Source organism: Rana temporaria, chromosome 2, assembly GCF_905171775.1.
Source record: "Rana temporaria chromosome 2, aRanTem1.1, whole genome shotgun sequence".
NCBI classification, from domain to species: Eukaryota; Metazoa; Chordata; class Amphibia; order Anura; family Ranidae; genus Rana; species Rana temporaria.
The window spans coordinates 43,723,492-43,747,817 of record NC_053490.1 but is presented as its reverse complement, the minus strand read 5'-3'; the positions used below and the strand labels follow the sequence as shown (position 1 = coordinate 43,747,817).

Sequence of the window (24,326 nt, the reverse complement as noted above, 5' to 3'; positions counted from 1 at the left end):
GGTCTCGGACTGGGGTGTGGCCAGAGATATCCATGCAACTTGTGCAATCAGAAGAGGGTCAGCGATGGCAACTTACATATTAATCTTAGTACGAGGATTCCTTTATAGAAAAATCACACACCTACCACGGAAAGGCGTAATATGAAATTACAAGAATATCAGCTAAGCCATGACAGCATTTTGTTTTTGGCTGGCCCATTTGCAGATAAATCTGATTCTTCCCTATAAAAACACCAGAGTTTAGCTTCTTCTTTGTAATTGAATGAACAAAAAAGATCCATCAAACTGCTTGCAGCATTCAGAGGGGTTAATGAAGATTAAAAGGCACAATTGCAACTAGTTCCTAACACATTTTATACTCAAGTGTGCTTAATCATCAAGCCTTATGATCAACCACTTGAGTTTGAAACACATCAAGGAGCTAACTGACACTTGTGCCTTTAATTGTGAATCCTTGATTGCAGTTTATGGACAATTCTTCATCTTATTCAAGTTTCCAGCAAATTGATGCTGGCATTTCAGTTACAGCATCAGGTGAAATAAGGCCAGCCATCCCTGGCAGCAGGAAGTATTCATTCCTATGTTTCTTCCTGTGTATGTTCTGTTTCAATACTTTTATTGAAAATGTTTCCAAGAATAGGATCCATAACGCAGGTGGTGCATATCAAAACATTAAGAACAGTTATAAAAAGGGGAATCAAATATTATACCCCCAGCTACTCACGACCCAAAAGGATGCCACATAAAGTAGGAATTCATCAATAAAGAAAAGAGTCTTGGGGAGTAAACATCTTCCTGTGTCTGTCAATGGCTATTGCAGACTGTGTAATCTGAGCCAAATTTAGACCCACCCAGATAGTATTATGATAATCAGTATAGCTCCTGGAAATTGATGTTTTAAAGTGGAACTAAACCCTCCTTTCCTTTCCAGCCAAGGAAGCTGCCATCTTAGGCCGCGTACACACGATCAGTCAAAACCGATGAAAACAGACTGAAGGACCTTTCCATCGGTCCAAACCGATCGTATGTGGGCCCCATCGGTCAGCTATCCTTCGGTCTAAAAATTTAGAACTTCCTTTAAAATTTAACTGATAACCGATAGGTCGAAACCGATGGTTAGTATGCAAAAGCATCGGTTAAAAACCTGCGCATGCTCAGAATCAAGTCGACGCATGCTTGGAAGCATTGGACTTCGTTTTTTTCTGCACGTCGTTGTGTTTTACGTCACCGCGTTCTGACACAATCGTTTTTTTAACTGATGGTGTGTAGGCACATCAGTCAGCTTCATTGGTTCACCGATGACAACGGTCCTTCGGAAGTGAAAGGTTTTGGCCTCACTTTTGTAAATGCTGTATGATTTTCACAAAGATTCAGCTGTGTATCTTCAATCATTCTTATTTAAAACATGTGGACCTGGTTTGTTTCCCATAAGTGAATGCTTGTTAAAGCTATGGTATCTGCTTTTTAACTAGTTAGAAGAGTATGAGGGATGAATGTGAGGCAATTATGACCCTACAAAGGTACCATCCCATATAAGACAATTACTGAATGAGAACAAAAATGGGGTGGGACGTTACATGGACCTTGCAGGGTCTAATAAATTCACATAACAAATAAGCTTAAAAAATAAACAAATCTTTAATTTCCATATACAAATGGTTAGCTTTTAAAAAAAGTTGAATATAACTGGTTAAAGCCACAGTTACTGTAAGTCTATCCAGGATGTGCTGGTCCTGGCTGAAGAATAGAGAAAACTTGCCTACGTGTTTCGCGGGGAGTCCCGCTTCATCAAGGCCTTAGATTGGAGGATAGGTACATATACTAGAAAACTACTAAGAAGACTGCTGATTCACCTGTGTAGTTTTTGTTAGCCGGTCCAGTGGAGGAGAAGCCTGGGGAGCCCATGGGGATTAACTCAGTATCCCCCCCAAAGAGAAAACAGACTCCCTAAATGAGCAAAAGGGGCCAGAACTGGGTCAAAAGAGTGTCTCAAGTTACAAGAGGCAAAATTGAAGAGTGAATCAAGCCACACCTAAGCTTTGGCTTATCCTTGCAGCATAGATGGAACGGTGAAAAAATCTATATTAACCGCTTACTGGGTTTGCATACTTCCTCCATCTGTGTCTTCAAATGAATGACCAGCCACAACGTTTTCTAGTATATGTACAAATTGGTGCTCCAATACAAGAAGTTTTCTCCATTCCTCAGCCAGGACCAGCACATCCTGGATAGACTTACACTAACTGTGGTTTTAACCAGTTGTATTCAAGTTTTTTTTTTTAAAAGCTAACCATTTGTATATGGAAATTAAAGATTTGTTTATTTTTTAAGCCTATTTGGTATGTGTATTTATGTAAAAAGTCCCACTCAATTTTTGTTACCATTTGGCAATTGCTTTATAACTAGACCCTTTGGTCTCCTTTGTGTATTTCTTTCAGATCTGTGCAGCAATCCAGCATTAAACAAATCCTGCTCTTCCTCTCTGTGTAGGACTTTCCTGTAATAAAGACCTGTGCAGGGTGACTGGTCTTGTCTCTGCCCCTCCCGTAGTTTTCTGCAGGCAGTCTGTAGTGGGTGGAGCCTGCTGGATCCCTCCTATGTCTCTGCTCTCTGAATAAGTTATGTACAGCGCAGTGATGATGTCAGTGCTACGTTTACAAGGTAATAACTAGGTTCACAAAGGTATTTGGAGCAAACAAAGTGTAATTCAATCCTTGGTGGCTATGAAGGAAAATGTTATAATGAGTGTTTCCAGTGCCTGGAGCTCAATGTTAAATAGCACAACAATTACTTTCATAAAGCCTAGTTTGGTCAGCATAATGAAGTACTCCAGCATAGTAAAACCAAACAGAGATCATTCATAAGGTCCCAGTCACATGGAATCTTTGGTCAGGCAATTATGCCTCATGGCAGCTTGTTTACAGGAATAACCCGACTATAACCCGCATTATATATTAAACATCTTCTGCTCAGCTGCACACGGCTTGCAAGAAAAGTCAATACTTCTCTGTTGGGATACAGAAAAATGACCGGTACTGTATAAATGAGAAACATTAAACTACAGCATTTATTTAATTCTGAAAAAGGGGGAAGCTAGTACAGGAGTTCTACAGATCACAGACGAAACGCGCTATGTAGGGATTTTCTGATTGGTGTATTATCCGTGGTGTTGTGGAATGCACACGACTAGGCCCGATGTCATAGCACACACCAGATGTTAAATATTTCATGTAAGCACTTCATTAGGCTTGCTATTATTATATTACTATATATTACTATATTATAAAATAATAAATAACTATAAATAATTATAAAAAATAATACTAAAATGAATTTCCCCACTAATCACTATCGCTCAATTCTGTAAGAGTTCTAATTTACTATCGCTGTTTTCTAGCTGGTCTAAAACCGCTTTTGACGTAAAGGGACACTTTTTGGGTGCCATGGACATTCTCAAGTTTCCAGGCAGAAAGAATGGCATATATAATATAAAAGTGCATGCAGGCAACTGGACAAAGGGAGGTAAACTTATTTTATACAGTAATGTAATATTACAGATTACAGTGTACTGCATGTGTTATATTTTTTGTACTTTTTAAATTTGCCGCCGGGCTCCGCCCCCATGCGTTGCGACACTCGCAGGCAATGGAGCCCGGAACACAGAGCATCGGGCAGTAGATCCAATGGAGGCTACATGGGGGATGTAGGATCCTGGGGACAAGGTAAGTACGCTATACCAGGTATCTGCAATGCAATCCGGAGTGTGGCTCGGGGGTACCGCTAATGGTACTGAAATTTACCCCCGAGCCACACTCAGGAATACCGCCAGGGAGGTTAAATAGATAAAACATACTGCAGAGATGTACTGCAGGGTTTTTTTTTCCTGCCTGAACATGAACTTAAATCAGAATTTCCTTCATTCAAGATTGTTTTTTTTTTAATCGTTATGCTAGTGCTAGCATTCGTAAATAGATAGAAAAGTATATCATATTTACTTGTTTTAAACTTTTTTTTTTACATTTCTTTCGTTACTTCCTGATTTCCAAGCCTAGGCAAATTATATCATACATCCGAGGAGTCTTCAGGAGGGGAGGAAGGATTTTCTCAGCTATCCCTCCTGTCTCCATTCCTGGACTAGGGGCAGGTGGATTCCAGAAAGTACCATATTTATCGGCGTATACCGCGCACTATTTTGCCCTGAAAATCAGGGCAAAATCGTGGGTGCGCGGTATACGCCGATACCCGCTTTCCCGCCACGGGTTTGAATACTGCGCCGGCATATACCGAGCGCAGTACACTCGTGAATCTTCGGGCAGTCTCGGCGCCTCTCGCACTGACGTCCTGTACGTACAGGACATCAGTGCGACAGTTGCCAAGCCTGCCCGAAGATTCACGAGTGTACTGCGCTCGGTATATGCCGGCGCAGTATTCAAACTCGTGGCGGGAAGGACGCGAGTACGCCGGACCGCCGAAGAGGACACCGGACCCGCCGAAGAGGACACCGGACCCGCCGCAGAAGGACGCTGGACCCGCTGAAGAGGACACCCGAAGCCGCAGAAGGACGCCGGACCCGACGAGGCCGCCGATGGACGCCGCGCAAGACACCAAAACTGTAAGTACAAAAAAACAAAAAAACTTTTTTTCCACAGGATTGGGGGCCACTTTAGGGGTGCGCGGTATACGCGGGAGCGCGTTATACCGCGATAAATACGGTAAATGCCACGTGAATCATCTGCCTTTACTCAAGATGGCTGTAGCCAGAAATGCTAGGGGGGGCACCTAAACTTGAACCAATGTAATAGAAATCTCATGCATTTCAGTAAGCCCCACCCCCTTTGATATCATGCAATGAGAGACCGCAGGCTTACCTGAATAACAGCGCTATAATTGGACGGTGTGAATTGAGGGCTGTTATCATTGACATCTGAAATATCTACATTTACTGTCACAGTGGAGGAGAGAGGGGGAAGTCCGCTGTCCTTTGCTTGAATAAGGAGGGAGTATCCAGATACCTTTATGAGGGAAAAAAAAGAGATGTAAAAAAAATAAAAAACTGTTGTCCAGATGAAGCAGTCATATTACATTGGCCTGAAAATGCAGCCAAACAAATAACTATGGACTTCATTAACATCATTAATGGTAGGCAAACAACTGGGCAAGGCCAGGCTTATTTTTTTTGCCCCAAGCCCCCCCCCCCTCGAGGCCAACTGTCCTGTACTGTCCTGTATTTCCTCCTACCCCAGTTAACTGTCTAGTCTTAAATCTGGTACACACAATCAAATTTTCCACGGACAAAGCGTAGGACTTTTGTCAGAAGGGCTTTGGCCATGAACTTGTCTTGCATACAAACGGTAAAGGATTGTCGGCCAACAAACACAAAACTACGTGTCTTTTCAGCTCTTTAGCGCCACTCTTTGGGTTATGTCTTCTAATGTTGTGTTATGGTTAGCATTGCTTCTGAACATGCGTGTTTGTACTCTGGATTTTTTTCCAAAGGACTTCTGTACACACTATCGGATAATCCGACAACACACATTTGTCGTTGGAAAATTTTAAAGCATGCAATCCCACATTTATTGGGGGAAAATCCGACAACAACTGTTTGATGGAGCATACAAACGGTTGGATTTTGCAACAACAGCCTGCCATCACACAATTCCCGTCGGAAAATCCAATCGTGTGTACGGGCCTTAAGTGTGACACAATAGTACTTCATAGCTATCCAAGTCACAGAGAGGCTGTTAAGCTTGGGCAAGCTGTCATGTCAGGAAGATGTCTCAGGTAGGGCATCATGTCAGTTGTCTAGGACAGCCTTTCTCAACCTATTTAACATGGAGGAACCCTTGAAATAACTTTACGGTTTTGGGAACCTCTGCTAATTACTACTATATTTACAGCTCATGGGACATTAGCATGATTGTTAGAGGGAAAAACGCTCCTTACTTTTGTGGTCAATGGGAAAAAATCACACCCTTGCAAATAGCTAAAAAGACCATTAATGTCAGTTGTAGCTTTTCTGAGAGACAGAAATGGTTCACTGCCCAAAGAACCTCTAGCAGCTTCTAGAGCAGTGGTTCTCAACCTGGGGGTCGGGACCCCCGAGGGGGTCAAATGCTGATTTACCAGGGGTCACCGAATCCTGGGCTGTTCCTAAAGCCGCATCACTCTCCCACTGCATTTTTGCAGCCACCCAGCAGGGCTATCCCTGGAGCATGTGGTCACCCATCTGGGCTGTTCCTGAAGCCCGCAGCCGCCCACTTAGCCTCTTCGCAGGCGCCCATTCAGTTTACGGCATGGCTGGGGGGGGCAAAGACTAGAGGTCAGCTGACTGGTGAGGAATGTGATGTGGGAGAGGCTGGAGGCGACCCTATCTCCTGATTTCAGCATAGGTGTCACTGCTATGAGACACCACAGAGCTGGAGACACAGTAAAGCCGGAGACAGTGAGTGACACTACCTGCGATTATAGTTGCCATTAAAAGGACTGCGGTTTAGGGGTGTAAATTACTTGTCTTGCCTTGGGTGCTGACAACCCACGCTACGAAAATAATTTTACTGTTAGGGGTCCCCACAACTTGGGAAATTTTATCAAGGGGTCACAGCCCTAGAAGGTTGAGAACCACTGTTCTAGAGGAACCATAGGGCAGGAAGATGTCCCAGGCAGGGCATCATGTCAGTTGTCTGGGACAACCTTTCTCAACCTTATTAACATGGAGGAACCCTTGAAATAACTTTGTGGTTTTAGGGAACCCCTGCTAATAATTACTATATTTACAGCTCATGGGACATTAGCATGATAGTTAGATGGAAGAGTGCTCCTTACTTTTGTGGTCAATGGGGAAAATTCCACCATTGCAAATAGCTAAAAAAGACCATTGGTGTCAGTGGTAGCTTATCTTAAAGACAGAAATGTCTCACTGCCAAAAGAATCCCTAGCAACTTCTGGAAGAACCCTAGATCTCCAAAGAACCCTGACCTACGAGGTATTCCATAGCGTGCCCCCAGTTTCGATCTCCTTGGCTTGTCATACTAGTCTGTCAGCAGTTTTGATCTAGGGGCATGGGCCGAGGGTGGGCAAACTCTTAGTACACCGTATTCACCAACAAAAATGCAGAAATTATGCAGGTTCAGCAAAAACCTGACTACATAGCAGTGGTAGGCAGGGCAGAATTTTAGGTCCTTTTTTATACACAGTAATGTTTTACAGACACGTTGTGGGCTGTGTGCTGTCCTTGGTCACAGCTTATGTTGGTTATGCAGAAATCTGGCCCAGCTGATAGGCTGCATATTAGTTTTCCTTGGTTAGCCCTGTAGAGTATAGGTATACCATAAAATCACTATGGAATATGTAGGCGATGTGTAAATGAATAAAGAAACAATCTGCAAAAGATTGCAATGAATAAAACACAACACATAAGACTGACAGACTGATTAAGATGTGTATACAAATACGCCATTCCTTCAAGCTATGGGGCAATACGGTTGCCTTTGGGAATTTATACTGTGCGAAGAAGGGTCAGGCTCAGTAATGTGGACCAAAGTTAGCCTTGCGGCAAAAGAAAATGACAAGTGCACTGCAAATTGATATAAATGACTTCTGTACATACGCCGTACAGTTTCATAATACCATAAGTTCCCTGGAGGTCACAGGGGTGGTAGTGTAATTCTCTACAGGCTCCGCAGTAGAACCACTCTCTAGATTTGATTTGGTAAATGACATTTACGAGAACTGCTGTACAGATAACTGAAAAAAAAACTATTGCAATTCATCCCAGCACATAAGACATATGCCGTTCTTTTATAAAATGTACTACAAACACAACAGCAACGATTGATCGCTTGGGTTATGACACACTAAAGCTGAAATACAAACTAAACAAATCTTGTCTAAATATGAGAGCCATGCTTATTCTTATTTAATTCTTGGTTGGTGTCTTTTTTTTTTTTCCAGATCTGTGCAGAATGAAATAGTTTCCTATGATAAAGACTGGTCACTGCTGCTCTCTCCTTCTGCAGCATGCCTGGTCTGGTCACCACCCCCTCCTGTAGTTTTCTGCAGGTAGCCTGTAGTGGAGATCCCAGTGCTGACCACTAAGCCACTTATGCTTTAACTAGTATTGCTACATCTGACCCACACCTTTGTCACTAAACTAAAAAAAAAAAAGATAAAGGAAACTCTTCCTAATAAATATTATAATCTTTCTGTGTCCTTTGTTTAGGACTGAAGTCTGTGTTTATGTATAAACTACCCAGGGCCATTTTTAAAGCGGTTGCATACCTGCAAACGAAGAAAAAAAACCTGTAAGGCAAAGGTATAATGAGCTAGTATTCACCGCATACTAGCTCATTATGAAATACTTACCTTAGAACAAGGTTTCCCTACATCATATTTTGGTTAACGCTGAGGGAGCTGAAATTCTCCCCTCTGTGTTTCTTACAGGTTCGCTGCTTCGTGGCTGTGAGTGGCCGGAGCCGTGATGACATCACTTCCACACATACACGTGGGAGTCCTCAGTTCTGGCAAGGTCCGTTACGTCAACAGATGCATGCAAGGTAAATATCTCCTAAACCTATTAATTTTGCCTACAGGTAAGCCTTATTATAGGCTTACCTGTAGGTAAACATGTAAAAAAGGGGTCTACAAACATCTTAACACAGGGAAAAGGGAATCTACAAGCCCAAACTATCAATAGTTGATAAGTGGATTTGGCTATCACTTAGGAGATGAGGGTGGAATTGAATGTTGGGGGCACAGGTGATTGGTTTGGTGTTATGTATGCAGCATGTGTGGTGATTGGCCAGCTCGGTAAGGTAAACCTTGTCTGGGGAGAGAGCCTGGGTAATGATTGGGGTAGCATAGGGGTAAGGTTCCTGTGTAATGATGGGGATGGTATGAAGGAGGGGTTATGTGTGTTGATGGGGGTAGTATGGGGGAGGAGGGTCCTGTGTTATGATGGGAGTCGAATGGGTGGAGTCCTGTGTTATGATGGGGGTAGAATGGGGCAAAGGTCCCGTGTAATTATGGAGTATTATGGGGGAGGGGTCCTGTGTAATGATGGGGGTAATATGAGGGAGGGCATCCTGTGTAATAATGGGGGTAGTATGGGGGAGGAGGTCCTGTGTAATGATGGGGACAGCATGTGGGAGGGGGTCCTGTGTAATGTGAGAGCGAAATTGTATGGGGGGGCAAAGAAAATGTTTTCCCAGGGTCCAATCAATATTAAAGACGACTTGAAACTACCTGAAATCTTTAGGCAGTCAACTATAGTTCCTTGTTGATAGTTGGAACGATCTTCCAGTTTATAGACCCTCTGCACCATTGGCACCACACTGGGCATGCTCACTTTCTTTACTTCTTTACTGAAAGTAAGAGAAGTATAACTTATTTTTTATTAAAGCGGAACTTTACCCAAAGTTCCACTTTTATACCTCCTACCCCCTACTACTTTGGGACACTTATTTTTTGGGGGGAATGTCTACCTAGTTTTGACAGGTACCCACTCCCACTTATTTTTTCCTTTTTTGAGATAAAGATTTTACACAAAAGGTGCTCATTGTAAGCACCACTCTGTGGAAAATGGTTTATCTCAACCCTCTAACTATTACATCTGCAGGACTGCTTGTTTTTTTGGAAAAACAACAGACTTGGGCCTCGTACGCACGACCGAGAAACTCGACAGAATCCATCAAGAAACTTGGTGGGAGAGCTATTTTGCCGAGGAAAACGGTCGTGTGTATGTATTTCATCCAGGGAACTGTCGAGGAACTCGACGAGGAAAAAGAGAACAAGTTCTCTTTTTCCTCGATGGGAGTCTCAATTTCCTCGTCGTGTTCCTCGTCGGGCTGGTTTTCGACGAGAAACTTGAGCGTGTGTATGCTAAGAAACCCGCGCTTGCTCAGAATGAAGTATGAGACGGGAGAAAAAGTAGCATTTGTAATGGAGATAACACATTTTTCACGCTGTAACAGACTGAAAAGTGCAAATCGTCTCTTACCAAACTTTTACTTAACACGCAGTAACATGAGATTAGCAAAAGCAGCCCCATGGGTTATGCCAGTGGAATCGAACTTCCCCTGCCATTGTATGTGTTGTACGTCACCGCGTTTGAGAACGAGGAGATTTGGTCATGACAGTGTGTACGCAAAGCAAGCTTGTCGAGTTCCTCGACAAGCCTAACAAGGAACTCGTCGAGGAAAACGATGTGTCTTTTCCGACGAGTTCCTCGGTCGTGTGTACGAGGCCTTACTGGCTGGATCACCAGGTGAAAATAAAAGAAAGCCTAAAAAAGAAAGCCAATGAAGACATCACATCTAAAATTAGGTATGTTGCAAAAATAATAAATGTTTACTTTTGGTCTTAATACTTATTTAACCACTTGCCGACCGCGCCATAGCAAAAATACTGCTACAGCGCGGTCGAGTTACTGTGACAGGACGTCCCTGGGACGTCCTCGTGCACTTCCGCGTTTGCGCGTCCCCTGGGGCGCGCTCGCGGAAGTGTCCGTGCTCGCCGGGTCTAGAAGACCCGGCGCATCACGGATCACGGTAAATTGCCGCGAATCGCGGCTGTTTACCACGTGATCGCTCCGTCAAATGACGGAGCGATCACTTGTAAACAAACCGGCGTCATTTGATGACGCCGGTTCCTCCCTCTCCTCTCTGTACCGTTCGGTACAGTGCGAGAGGAGAGGAGAGGAGGGGGGGGAGCGCGGGGTGTCAGCAGTGCTGTGGCTGGATCTGTGACAACTGCAGTCACAGATCCAGCCATCCCTCCCAGCTCAGCAATACTCTGCCATACCCCCCATACTCTGCCATACCCCCCCATACTCTGCCATACCCCCCCATACTCTGCCATACCCCCCCATACTCTGCCATACCCCCCCATACTCTGCCATACCCCCCCATACTCTGCCATACCCCCCCGATACTCTGCCATACCCCCCGATACTCTGCCATACCCCCCGATAATCTGCAATACCCCGATACTCTGCAATACCCTGCGCGATACTCTGCAATACCCTGCGCGATACTCTGCAATACCCAAATACTCTGCAATACCCCAATACTCTGCAATACCCCCAATACCCCAATACTCTGCAATACCCAAATACTCTGCAATACCCCCAATACCCCAATACTCTGCAATACCCAAATACTCCGCAATACCCCAATACTCCGCAATACCCCCAATACTCTGCAATACCCCCAATACCCCAATACTCTGCAATACCCAAATACTCCGCAATACCCCAATACTCCGCATATATAATGTTTTGGGGTTCTATGTAATTTTCTAGCAAATAAATTGTGATTTTTCCATGTAGGAGAGAAATGTCAGAATTGGCCTGGGTGTTCCAGAACGCCTGATGGCGCTCCCTGCATGTTGGGCCTCTGTATGTGGCCACGCCGTGTAAAAGTTGCACACATGGGGTATCGCCATACTCGGGAGGAATAGCAGAATGTGTTTTGGGGTGTCATTCGTGGTATGCATATGCTGTGTGTGAGAAATAACCTGCGAATATGACAGAAACAAGTTTTTTTTTTTTTTTTTTTACAGAATTTTCGGTCGTTTTTCTTTTATAGCGCAAAAAATAAAAAACCCAGAGGTGATCTAATACCACCAAAAGAAAGCTCTATTTGTGTGAAAAAAAGGACAACAATTTCAAATGGGTACAATGTTGTATGACGGAGTAATTGTCATTCAAATTGTGAGAGCACCGAAAGCTGAAAATTGGTCTGGTCAGGAAGGGGGTTTAAGTGCCCAGTGATCAAGAGGTTAAACAAGGACTTACCCTTTCACGGTCCAGTTTATCTTTAACCTTTATTAGTCCCAAAACTGGGTCCACTGCAAACTGATTTTCTTGATCTCCATTGATGATAGAAAAGATAATGTGCCCATTAGAAGGACTGTCAAGATCTTCAGCAAAGACCTGAAAGATATAATGATAGAGCAATAAATATATAATTCCGTGATGCATATATCTTATGAGGTTGACATTTAAAGTGTTAGTCCATCCAAAATTCATATTTCCCTTATAGACTGCTAATGGCAAGCTAAATCACTCACTGATGTCAGAGTTCCCAGCTTTGCCTTTATGCATGTCAGTCATTTTGTTGGATCTTCTTTAATGCCCTACCAGAGAGATCCAGTAGACTCAAGTGGGCAGAGCTGAGTCTCCAAAACATCTCCTCCAATGTAGCTGATGGGTGATTAAAAGCACCCATATCTACCCAAAACTGAATATCTGGCATAGATACTGTAAATGATTCCTTAATTGTAAACAGTGACTCTGAACCTTCATATAGTGAATGTGCATATAGGGAAAATGTTGTAATAAATCTTAAAGTTTTTTATTACAAAAAATTTCCCTATATGCATTGATTCAAAACGTGAAATCTTCACTCCTTGTTCATTTTCAATCAGTTTATTCTCATTTTTATTGTTACACTGTATATATTATTTATATCTCTGTGTATAAACACGTTTACACTGATTGGCTACAACATATTCACCTTTTTTGATTCAACACTCCCATTTTTAATTGTTTTCATTATGGTAACACACTTTTTGATCATACATGCGTGTGGTCTTAGTCATTAATTAATTCTTTAATTAGATGAAATTTACCATTTGCTATTCTGATCACATGACTTTTTGGGTAAAGGTATATACTGTATTTATTGGCATATAACACTCACTTTTTTACCCTGAAAATGGAGGGTAAACTGTGCCTGTGTGTTATACGCAGGGGAGCGTGGAAAGTTTTTTTCCTGAAACTTCCCTCTTAAAGTTAGGGTGCGTGTTATACGCCTGTACGTGTTATACGCCGATAAATACGGTATTTGAAGTGCATTTTTATTTATGTTAGCTATGACTAAGCACTAAGCATTAGTGTGAAACGCGTTGGCTGTGTACCCTATTCTTGCTGTGGCTTGTAGTGCTGTTATCCAATTTTTATTAATAAAGGCAACCAAAAGGTTTTTTGGAGTGCGGATGTCCAAATATTCTTTCCATTTTTTAGACTTCCTCCTATTATTCTAGAGAGAGAAAATAACCGCTCAGCAGTCTTCAGAGAACCTCCTCACTGGAACCAAACCATGGGTGCCGGCAATGCAATAGTGATGCAAAGATACAAAGGAAACTTGGACAGCCGCACTCCAAAAATGTTCTTTTAATTAAAATCGATCACAAAATGAACATGCCACAGCAAAAAGATTGGAACAAAAGCTTAGCTTTGGAGTGCGGCTGTCCAAGTTTCCTTCGTATCTTTGCACTCCTATTATTCTAGCTTGCTCCTTTGTCCCCCTAGTGCTGAACTCGAATCACTGGGATCACGTTCTGAGCACAGAGAAAAGCATTGTGGGAGCTGTAGTCTTCTGGATAGACATTGCTGAATTGCAGAGCTGGCTATGGACTACATCTCCCAGCAGACCATCTGCTACACAGGAGAATTGTGGGAGAAACTATAAAGGGATCTTGCTTCCTGGATCCCATCACATGAGCACCACCCCCCTGAGAGAAGATTGCAGCCTATCACATGGGACACAGCCTGCATCTCCAGATCCAGTGAGTCCAGACATTGCCTGCTGCCAGAAGGATGCCCTGCAGCAGTGCTGAACACAACGTGGAACCAGACGGTTCGCTGAGTTAGCAAACTGATCGCCATCACTGCCCATCTGCAGTAAGAAGAATTGTTTGACTGTCCCTCTGGGAGGCGGCCAAAGTTTATCAGGATTGGTGAGGGGGCTTTTGCCCACAGATCCCACTGCTTTGTAAAGCACCACATTCTGAACACTGTGCACAGGCAACACTCACTTGGATTGCAAATAGTATTGCCATAAACCAGGGCTATCTTGCCTTGTTTATCATAACTTTGCAAAAATCAGGAATCTTTGTTCTATGAGCTTCAATGTTGCCGGTGAAGACAGTGCAAGGCCTTGATTTTAGGACATTATTGTTTATTGCTCTTAAAGGGCACACTTTACTGGTTACTATAGTACATTATCTCTCATTAGGATTAAAGGTATTATGGGTCAGTCCAGAAACATTTTCTTATATACATTAATAGCTTTCTCAAGGTATCCAAATTGTGACTGTGTATATTGATGTCATTCATTTGTCATTACAACTGTTATTGCTGCAGGCATTATTTCAACCTAGTCTTGGCTGTAACCAGGATTTGGCTGAATAATCCTTGGTTCAAACCCCACTTTTCAAATAAGTAAAATCAAAGAGAGTTGAAACTACTTGCTTTGTGTGTCATTTAAAGGTATATACAACATGTCTGAACTTAGAGTGTCAGAGGGGCTGGAGAGTTTACCCCCGAGAGGGCAGTGCTACAACAGTATATGTAAACCCAAATAACTAAAATCTTCATGAAACAACGGGTGGAGCTTAAACAAAAGGGCATCATCATTTGGGGCAGCATGGTGTCCCAATACCTGATATGGAGACACCTGTAAGTGTCTATTAAAGGATATGTATACAAATCACTAACATTTTAAAAGTAATTTTCAATATTTTTAAATCTGTAGCTTTCATTAAAATAATATATGATGGTCCTGCCATGAAGATCCTTGAGGTCAGCCAGCTCCTGTTATGGGGTGACAACTCTCTGCTCCTCTTTTCTAGTTTTTCCTTTGTTGTCATACTGTCACAGAGCTGTCCAGTGGAAGCTATAAATGGCTATTTCTTCACATATTACTTAGGCATGGTCCACCACTGTCAGCATCAGGAAACCCACCCTGAGAGAAATACCATGCAGCCATCTCTGGAGTGCATATAGACAAGAAGTGGCTGCAAAGAGGCTGCAGATCAGCAGCCCTGAGATATAACAAAGAATGAAAGAAAGGTGAGAAAGGCTTTTTTTTATTAAATAAAGATAATGGTAAGATAACATGTTTGTTATTTTAAAGAAAAAAAAAAAAAAAAAAAAATATATATATATATATATATATATATATAGATAGGTAGTAACCCTTTATGCTTTAATAGAACTGGATTGCAAAATCGGGTGCATCTGTCCATGGTAGCCAATCAGCTTCTAACTTTAGCTAGTTCAATTAAGCTTTGACAAAAAAAATGGAAGCTGATTGGTTTCTATGCGGAGCTGCACCAGATTTTGCCCTCTCCAGTTTTAGTAAATCATCCCTGTTATATTTTATTTTACGCAGCACTTTAGAAGACTAAATGTCAGTTAGGGTTTACATTTACTAACTAAAAGTTTAATAAGTGTTTTTACTATTTCAAATATTGACATAACTGAGCTTTGTAAAAACCCAATTACAATCAGTACTGTAAAGGCACAGCTGGATGAGACATGTAATAAACACTTTATACACACAATAACTTGTCAAACATGAGAAGTATCTGGGGTTATCCATTAACGTTTTAATTGGTGAATAATGAACCTTACTCTAATGACTGAGTCTCCAATAAAGGCATCTTCACTGATCACAGCGCTATAAACCTCTTGGCTGAATGCTGGCGCATTGTCATTAACATCGGTCAGGTTGACGTTAACAGTTGTCACTGCGCTTAGAGGAGGTGAGCCGCCATCTTTAGCTTCAACCACCAGGAAAAAGTGTCTGCTGCTTTCGTAGTCCAGAGCATTGACAACCAATATTTCCCCTGCAATTAATAAAAACAAAATTATATAGTCAAAGGGGAGGGGAGGAGAGGAGAGAAGAGGAGAGTAAAGGCGAAGATGACAGAGGAGAGTAAATGAAAGCAGAGGAGAGTAAAGGAAAGAAGAGGAGAGTAAAGGAAAGAAGAGGAGAGTAAAGGAAAGAAGAGGAGAGTAAAGGAAAGAAGAGGAGAGTAAGGCCTCATGTACACTGCTGCTGGTAAACGGACGTTTAGGAGCAGTTGGGCATTTTTTTCAACTGCTCCTGAACTCTCCTCTATGTTATTTTATCAGTACATGTACACAGGGTCGTTTATAGTTGTTTCTAGGCAGTTGTGTTTAGAGGCTTTTTCTTGAACCCCAAAAAATAGGTTCAGAAGCTGTGTTTAGAGGCAGTTGTAGCACCAAACGTGGCTAAACGCGGCAACTCGCGTTTAGCAGCATTTCGTTTACAGACGTTTTTTGTTCTAACTAAAAAAAAAATGTTTTTTAAATGCTTCTAGACGCAAACGCGGCTAAACGCGGCATGTAAACATGGCTAAACGCCCATTTTTAGACACTGCTTTCAACGTTAAATCGTCCAGGAGAGGTTGAACAACATCCTGTGTACATGAAAGAAGAGGTGAATAAAGGAAAGACGAATAATGCCTCGTACACATGACCAGTTTTCCAGACGGGAAAACTTCCGTGACAGCTTTTGGCTGGGAAAACTGGCCATGTGTATGCTCCATGGCAGTTTTCCCAACAGGAAAACCGCTGGGAATCCCGGCGGGAAAAATGAGAACATGTTCTCTTTATTCCTGCCGTGATTCCCGGCGGTCTTTTTCACAGAAGTTTTTCTATGGGAAACACTGCGGTAGAGCATACACATGGCCGGGTTTCCCGGCCAAAGCTCTCATGGCAGTTTTTCTGCCAGGAAAACCAGTCGTGTGTAGGGGGAAAAAGCTGCCAAGCCGGTTCTCGGCTTTCCCCTCGGGTTTCCCGGCGGTAAAAAGTCGGACAGGAAACCTGATCGTGTCTATGAGGCATAAATGAAAAACAAAAAAGAGTAAGGAAAGAACAGGATAGGAAGGAAAGGGAGGAGAGGGAAGGACAGGAAAGAAGAGTAGAGAAAAAGATGAAAGGAGAGTAAAGGAAAAAGACACAAAGAAAAGAAAAAGACGAAAACAGAGGAGAGAAAAGGAAAAAGAGAAAGAAGAAGAGAAGAGTAAAGGAGAGGAGAGGAGAAGAGAAAATAAGAAAACAAATAAAAGAAGTAAAGGAAAGATAAGAAAAGCAAACAAAAAGGAAAGAGAAACATAAAGGAAAGAACAGGATAGGAAGGTAAGAGAGGAGAGGGAAGGACAGGAGAGAAGAGGAGAGTAAAAGAAAAAGTTAAAAGCAGAGGAGAGAAAAGGAAAAATGAGAAGAGAAGAGTAAAGAAGAGGAGAGAAGAGAAAATAAGAAAATAAATAAAAGAAGAGGAGAGTAAAAGAAAGATAAGAAGAGTAAACAAAAAAGAAAGAGAAACATAAAGGAAAGAACAGGAGAGGAAGGAAAGAGAGAAAGAAGGACAGGAAAGAGGAGGAGAGAAGTGGAGAGAAAAACAAAGGAATGAGAGATGAGGAGAAGAGTGGCGAGGAGAGGAAGGAAAAAGCAGCAGAGGGGAGTAAATGAAGGAACAGATAAGGAAAGAAGAGGAGAGGACAGGAAAAAATTATGAATAGGATAGTAAAGCAAAAGAGTAGAGGAGAGGAAAGAAAGGAAAAGGAAAGGAGAGTAAATGAAGGAAAAGGAAAGGAAAGAAAATGAAAAAAAGGAGAGGAAAAAAAGAAAGGAATGGAAAGGATAGGAGAGAAGAGAAAAGGGAAATAGAAAGGATTCTAACCCGTCTTTGGATTAATCCTGAATCTCCCATGTTCATTCCCTGTCCTGAAGCTGTATGCTATCTCTGCATTTGTTCCAATGTCCTTGCTTGCAGCAAAGACTGATATGACTCTGGTGCCAATGTCAGTGTCCTCAGGGATGGTGATCAGGTAATCTCTTCTCTCAAATATGGGAGGGTTGTCATTAACATCAAGCACAGTGATAGTAACAACAGCGAAGGAAGATAACGAGAGGGCAGGGTTTGTGTCAGATGATTTCACTGTGATGTTGTAGGTAGATTGCAGTTCCCGGTCTAGTGGCTGCTCCAAAACGATAATGCCAGATTGTTCATCAACCGAGAAATGACCTTCAGCAGAATCTACCAGGGAATAGATGACCTTCCGATTTATACCTGCAAAGCAAAACAAAACTGAACATTACAAAAGAGACTTAAGCTAGCCTTTGACGACTCAAATTTCAAGTGGCCAAAATTTAAGCTGCTGGTGGAATCTCTGATGAAGGGACACAGCCCTGGAAACATGGAAGTGGAGTTACTCTTATTATCTGGGACACGTTGTAGTGCCATTTTCCTATGTTTTATTCAATTTCTTCTACATTTCTCCAGCCAGCTGCCTAGTTAGATTGTATCCAGCAACTGAAGATAAGACCTGGTATTTTATGGGAAATGCTTTTCTTGTTTTTTTTTTTAATCCAGATCAAATCATTATATTGCAAGTGCTGTGTATGTTGCGCAATGTTATCATTTTATTTAATACATGGTTCTTGGCTCTACATTGTGCATATTACTGGGTAATGTTCTGGTGGCACAGATGTTTATTCTGTTTCTGGGTTCACAGGGTGTTAGTGCTTTTGAAGATCCCTAGTGCTGAAAGTCCAACTCCTGGCAAAATATTTTATTTATTTTGAAATTATAAAAGACATATTTCTTCCCCAACTGTGCCGCTCCATGGGTATAGACCAAAGTGCTCTATAGTTAAAACTTCTACAATGTTTTCATTGCTGTCTGAGCCTTCGAATTCTGTGGACACCTGCACTGCCCATTTATTGTACAGGTGTCACAGGGACAGGAAGTGAGGTAAAATGACCTCAAAAGGGACAGAAACAAAAACCCGACAGAAATATTTTTTCCCCAATTCTATGCAAAACTAAAGCAAGACCCCTTTACAACCGATCAACACATATGTGCAGTGGCAAAAGGGTGGTCTTTAACACCAACATGCTTAGGATTGCCACATTATCCCTTTAATCCAGGACACATATGAATTACACATGTTCTGGGGCTGATTTAATGCAGATAAGGTACCAAGTGAGTTTATTTACCAACCATCAGCCACAGAACCTGTGTAATTAATGTGTGTCCTGGATTAAAGGGATGATGTAGCAACCCTACACATGCTGCATATATGTGTTACCGACTTGCCGAGAGCGCTCTCACTGTACACTCCAAGCCCAAAGACCTAACTGTCAAAGACAGTTCTTGGTCAGGACTACAGATCAGTAGCCAGTAGGTACGGCCTCTTATTATGAGACCACTGCAATGCCGCATAAACACGGTCAGAATTTCCGACAACAAATGTTCGTTGGGAGCTTGTTGTCGGAAAATCCGACCGTGTGTAGGCTCCATCGGACATTTGCTTTCGTAATTTCCGACAACAAAAATTTAAGAGCTGGTTCTCAAATATTCCGGCAACAAACTTGTTGTCGAAAATTCCAAGCGTGTGTACACAATTCCGACGCACAAAATTCCACACATATTCGGAATAAAGCAGAAGAGTCGCACTGGCTACTGAACTTCATTTTTCTCGGCTGGTCGTACATGTTGTACGTCACCGCGTTCTTGACGTTCACAATTTCTGACAACATTTGTGTGACCGTGTGTATGCAAGACAAGTTTGAGCCAACATCCGTCAGAAAAAAATCCGCGGTTTTGTTGTCCGAATGTCCGATCGTCTGTACACGGCATAACAGCGTTCACATGTTTACTAATCCTTCCCACCCCATGGGCGTTCTGAGCTATTGGAAGGAATTCTGGGGTGGGCAGGTAGGGGTTAACCATTGAGCTCAACTACGGCAAAACAGCATTGGTTGGTCTTAAAAATCTGTCCCAGATGAGCCAATTCCCCCCCCCCCCCAGAGGAGTCGTCAGAAGAGTCTACATGTCTGCCTATTTTCTGTATTTCCTCCATGATGTCTTTCTAGTGATATTTCAACCAGACTGACCCAAGGCAAAAGGGGCAGACAAATAATAATAGCCAACAACATCTATCTAAAGTATTCCTTTTGCAAACACAGGCATTCGTGCAGCTTGCCAAAGAGACAGCTATCCGCATCGTTCCAGCCATACTAGCAGATGGCCTGATGGATCCAACAGACAGCATGCTGACCGCATACAAAAACACACACATTTTTCATGCATTTAGAACTGTGATTATCAGAGCTAAACTCCTTCAATAAGCACTATTTCTGATCTGTGAGCTCATGGACTCTCAGATTTTGCTGATCCAGCTGCTGAGGCTACCCCCTTTGTTATGTGCGGTGGATCTGTGCGTGGAAAAAATAATGAGATCTGAAGGGAGGCTACATGCATGTCTGCTCCTTCTCCACCGGGAGAGTCATTTCGGTGCTAATTAAAACAGAATGCACAGTCAACATCACATCCCACCCGGCAGATAAATTATCCTGTGTCACAGACTGGGTGTTGCTGGCTGGGAAATAATTAGAAAGGTGCCGCATTCCAAAAGGGTCCTCTGCTTGGATTTGTAGAAACCAAAATTTTGAATTGTGACTTTTATACGACGAAAGCTTTAAACATTTTTTGTATGGTGTATTAGCCCTCTATGGGCCTTTGTCTGGAAATAAGCATGCTAACGTGGATCTTCTAGTGATTACAATATACTGCTGATAACCATACTGTATCTTGCAACAGTTGCCTTCCCCTATCCAATTGATACCTAAAGAAGGTCCATCTCAATATTACTTCTATTTTACTTTTATTTTACTTTTTCTACGCTTTTATTTCCTTTTTATTTGAATTTGACTTCAAGTTTTCATTTTATCATTCAATTAGTATTCTATTATTATGGTTGAATTGTTCCCTGTACATTTGTACTGTTTACAATTGACTCTTTCAGTTATCATTTGGAGGTCACCACTCCTCTTTTGTACCCTTTATAGTTTTACACTCTGTTTTATATCATGAAAATTTCTCAATAAAAAACAAAAAACTTTACAAGCCTACATACAATAAATCACTGATGAGTCAAAATATAGAGAACCTGTGCAATTCATATGTGATCCTGGATAATGCCTAAGCAAAGAGGGCTGCAGCCTTTTGGAGAGACATGTGAGTGAAGGCATTGCCAGTAGAAGCACTGTGATCTCTCTGAGACATTATAAATACCTTGAAGTGTTACAATTATACATTACTTAGCACACATGCACTAAAGAATATCTAAAGTATACCGCCTCCCACACATGAAAGCCAGCAAGGTGCTGAGACCACCGTGGTGGTAGAGAAGGCCTTGGCTTCTTTGTTTCTCCTACTCTCCTGGTGTCCTGGTGGTAGGGTTGCCACATCATCCTTTTAATCCAGGACACACATTAATTACACAGGTTCTGTGGCTGATGGTGGTAATTAAACCCACTTGGTGCCTTATCTGCATTAAATAAGCCTCAGAACCTGTCATAATTCATATGTGTCCTGGATTAAAGGGATGTGGCAACCCTACCTGATGGTCAGGTGACCGGCGGCTGTGGAGCGCATGCGCAAACTGGGACTTTTGGTTCAGCGGTGATCTAGTTCGTCATGGAACATCTTGATGGATGGGGGAATAGAGAGACTCTTTCTGCTCCTTCCACCACCATGAGCATTTGCGACACATCCACCCGTGGCTGGCCCTGTATGTAACAGCCAGCTCTTTTCATAACATACATAAAATGCCCTGTGTGCCCTATGGCCAGTCAGGTCCTGGAGCGGAATCTTCAAATGGCGACACCAGTTCTGGTGACCTGGGGGGCCCCAAGGGATTCCCTTAATTAGCAGGGATTTCCTCCCACTTCCTGTTGTGGCTAAGGGACTGGAAATGAAGGGGAAATCTCCCCAATGGGACACAAATGGCAAAAAATGGACAGGGGTTATAATCATCCCTTACTGTATCCAAAATGCCTAAAGTTCTACTTGAAAAACATGGAAAATATGTCATTCTAGGTTTACTATAAAGTGGTTGTAAAGGCAGAAGCTTTTTAGATTACTGCATTCTATGCAGAAAAAAACCCTGGCTGCTGTAATTCATGCGCCCGATTCCCTGATAGGAGCCGGATGCATGAATAAGGGGTGGCCACGGCAGCCATGGATAGACTCATGCTATGCATGAATCTATCCATTGCATACAAGGGGTGGCATGGAGAGAAGGGGCCCCTAATGGCATACCTCCCAACATTTCGAGATGGGAATGAAGAAAACCTACTAACAAATGTATGTTGGCATACAACACGCCCCCTGCCACAACCCTTTAAGGGAGAACTAACCCCAAAAAAGGTTACTTCAATTCACAAGGACTTTTTTTTTTACCACTACTATTCCTTTATATTGGCTTTTAAAATGTACAAATGCAGCAATTTAGAAATCAGATGGAAGGTTCAGCACTGGGAAACACTTTTTGAAAGATAAAAAGTGCATTTTATATACAACTATATGGATCAGACCAAAATGAGGGACACATGGGGGGAAAGAGGGATATTGCTCCAAATCAGGCACAGTCCCTTGAAATCAGGGACAGTTGGGAGCTATGCCTAATGGACAGGCCACCACTGACACTGATAGGCGGCACTTATGGGCAATGATAGGTGGCACTGATGGGCAGGCACTGAAAGGTAGCACTGATGGCCACAGATTGGCCCCACTGATGGGCACAGACTGGTGTCACTGATGGGCACAGAGTGGCATCACTGATGAGCACTGTTGGGGCTGCATTGTAATTAGGGCACTGATGATCTGTCGGTGTGAGAGAGGAAAAGCCGATAAACCACACTTCCTTGTTTACATGTGATCGGCTGTGATTGGACACAGCCAATCACATGGGTAAAGAGCCGCAGCCCCCCGGGGGCGTGTGATCGTGGCTAAACTGGGCCCCATTATATGACATTGTCCTAGAACAAGATCTGCACCGCTACGCTATCATTTGACGGTGAACGGACCGGAAGTGGTTAAGAAACAGGAAACCTGGGACAGTGATCATGGCACCAGTGTAAACGGGAACATAGGCAAGGATTACAATGCAAAGAAGCTGCATACTCAGTAAGTGATTAAATCGGCTGCTGAAAGTGATTAAAAACTGAGGGTTTGATATCACTTTAACTTTAAAAGCCATGGTTTTTATTCAAGTAGTCCCCCATTTCCTAGGACTCTTCCTCTAAATAAAATAAATTCAGGCTCTTACACCAAATGATGTCTTTATTATAAGTAATAGTGCTTTGGTGAACATAGTGCTGAGTCTATTTAAACTTCCTTCATGAAACTGTAACTATATTTATTATTTCAGAGAATTTATCTATTATTTGCTTTTTACTAAGAGTCAAATCCCACAGAGAGAACTTGTGCTGTCTTTGTGAATCAATAAAGCATTCCTGGAGCGGCGCAGACAATGAATTTACTTTTATAATTCTGTCTGTTAAAGTACAAACGCAATGAAAAGCTATGTCTTGTTTTCTAATTGGCTGCCTGCATCTCACCAATCAAAATCAGGCGAACACCCAACTAGCAAGAGGTCAATGCTGAACTGAAGCACTTTGAAGCTAGCAGCATACCGAAAAACTATTTATCAGCTCCAGGAAAAGGATGATATTGCACAATCGTTCTCTATAAACACAGTAACAGTTTAATGACCCTTGAAATGATATTGGCTGGAAAGTAGGTGATTAGAACTATTTTATAATAAATAAAAATTGTGGCTATTTCTTACAATGTTTTCTCTACAACCGGTCCTTGATTCTATTATGGCCCACTGAGTAACTGCTAATTTCCTATCATTACCTGAGCTGTATGTTTTCTGAACACCTCTGTTAACCTTCCCCATGTCTGAAACATGTCAGAATATGCATTGTATGGTGCAGAGAAAATGTTGATACTAAGGCCGCGTACAGACGAGCATACATGTACGATGAAACCGGTCCGCCGGACCGTTTTCACCGTACATGTCTGCCTGGGGATTTCTGTATGGTGGCTGTACTCACCATCATACAGAAATCCGCGGTAAACAATACGCGGGGCGTGTCCGCGCCATCGCCGCGTCGATGACGCGGCGACGTGGGCGGTCCTGCCAGTTAAATGCTTCCACGCATGCGTTGAAGTCATTCGACGCATGCGAGGGATGGCGGGCGCTCGGACATGTACGGTAGGTCTGTACAGACGACCGAACATGTCTGAGCGGGCAGGATTTCAGTGGGCTGTTTTAAAACAAGTCCAGAAATATTTGCCCGCTGGAAAAAGGCCCGGCGGGCAAATGTATGCTGGAATCCTGCCTGCTCGGGCCTACACACGACCGAACATGTCTGCTGAAACTGGTCCGCGGACCAGTTTCAGCAGACATGTTCGGTCGTGTGTACGGCCCATAAAAGTTGTTGTAAACCCCTCTGTGCAACTTGTACCTATAGGTAAGTCTATAATAAGGCTTACCTATAGACACCGCAAATATCTCCTAAACATGCCTTGTTTAGGAGATATTTACCTTGTAGTGTGCTGATGATGTCATCGGGGCATGCACTGTGAAGAAATGCGTGGGAGTATGCATGCGCGGGAGTGACGTCACGCGACTCCGGCCAGTCACAGAGCCGAAGT

The 24,326-nt window shown here is 42.6% G+C and overlaps 1 protein-coding gene across 6 annotated transcripts in view; it reads right to left on the bottom strand.

Moving 5' to 3' along the window:
- FAT3 (FAT atypical cadherin 3) overlaps positions 1–24,326 on the bottom strand; it is a 573,478-nt gene that overhangs the window by 102,028 nt on the left and 447,124 nt on the right. For all 6 annotated transcript variants that reach the window (XM_040340131.1, XM_040340132.1, XM_040340133.1 and 3 more), the window contains 4 exons: positions 17,493–17,882; positions 15,416–15,630; positions 11,792–11,929; positions 4,869–5,012 (listed from right to left, as the gene is read on the bottom strand). In XM_040340131.1, coding sequence (XP_040196065.1) covers positions 4,869–5,012; positions 11,792–11,929; positions 15,416–15,630; positions 17,493–17,882 — 887 coding nt within the window. The remainder of the gene's footprint in view (positions 1–4,868; positions 5,013–11,791; positions 11,930–15,415; positions 15,631–17,492; positions 17,883–24,326) is intronic.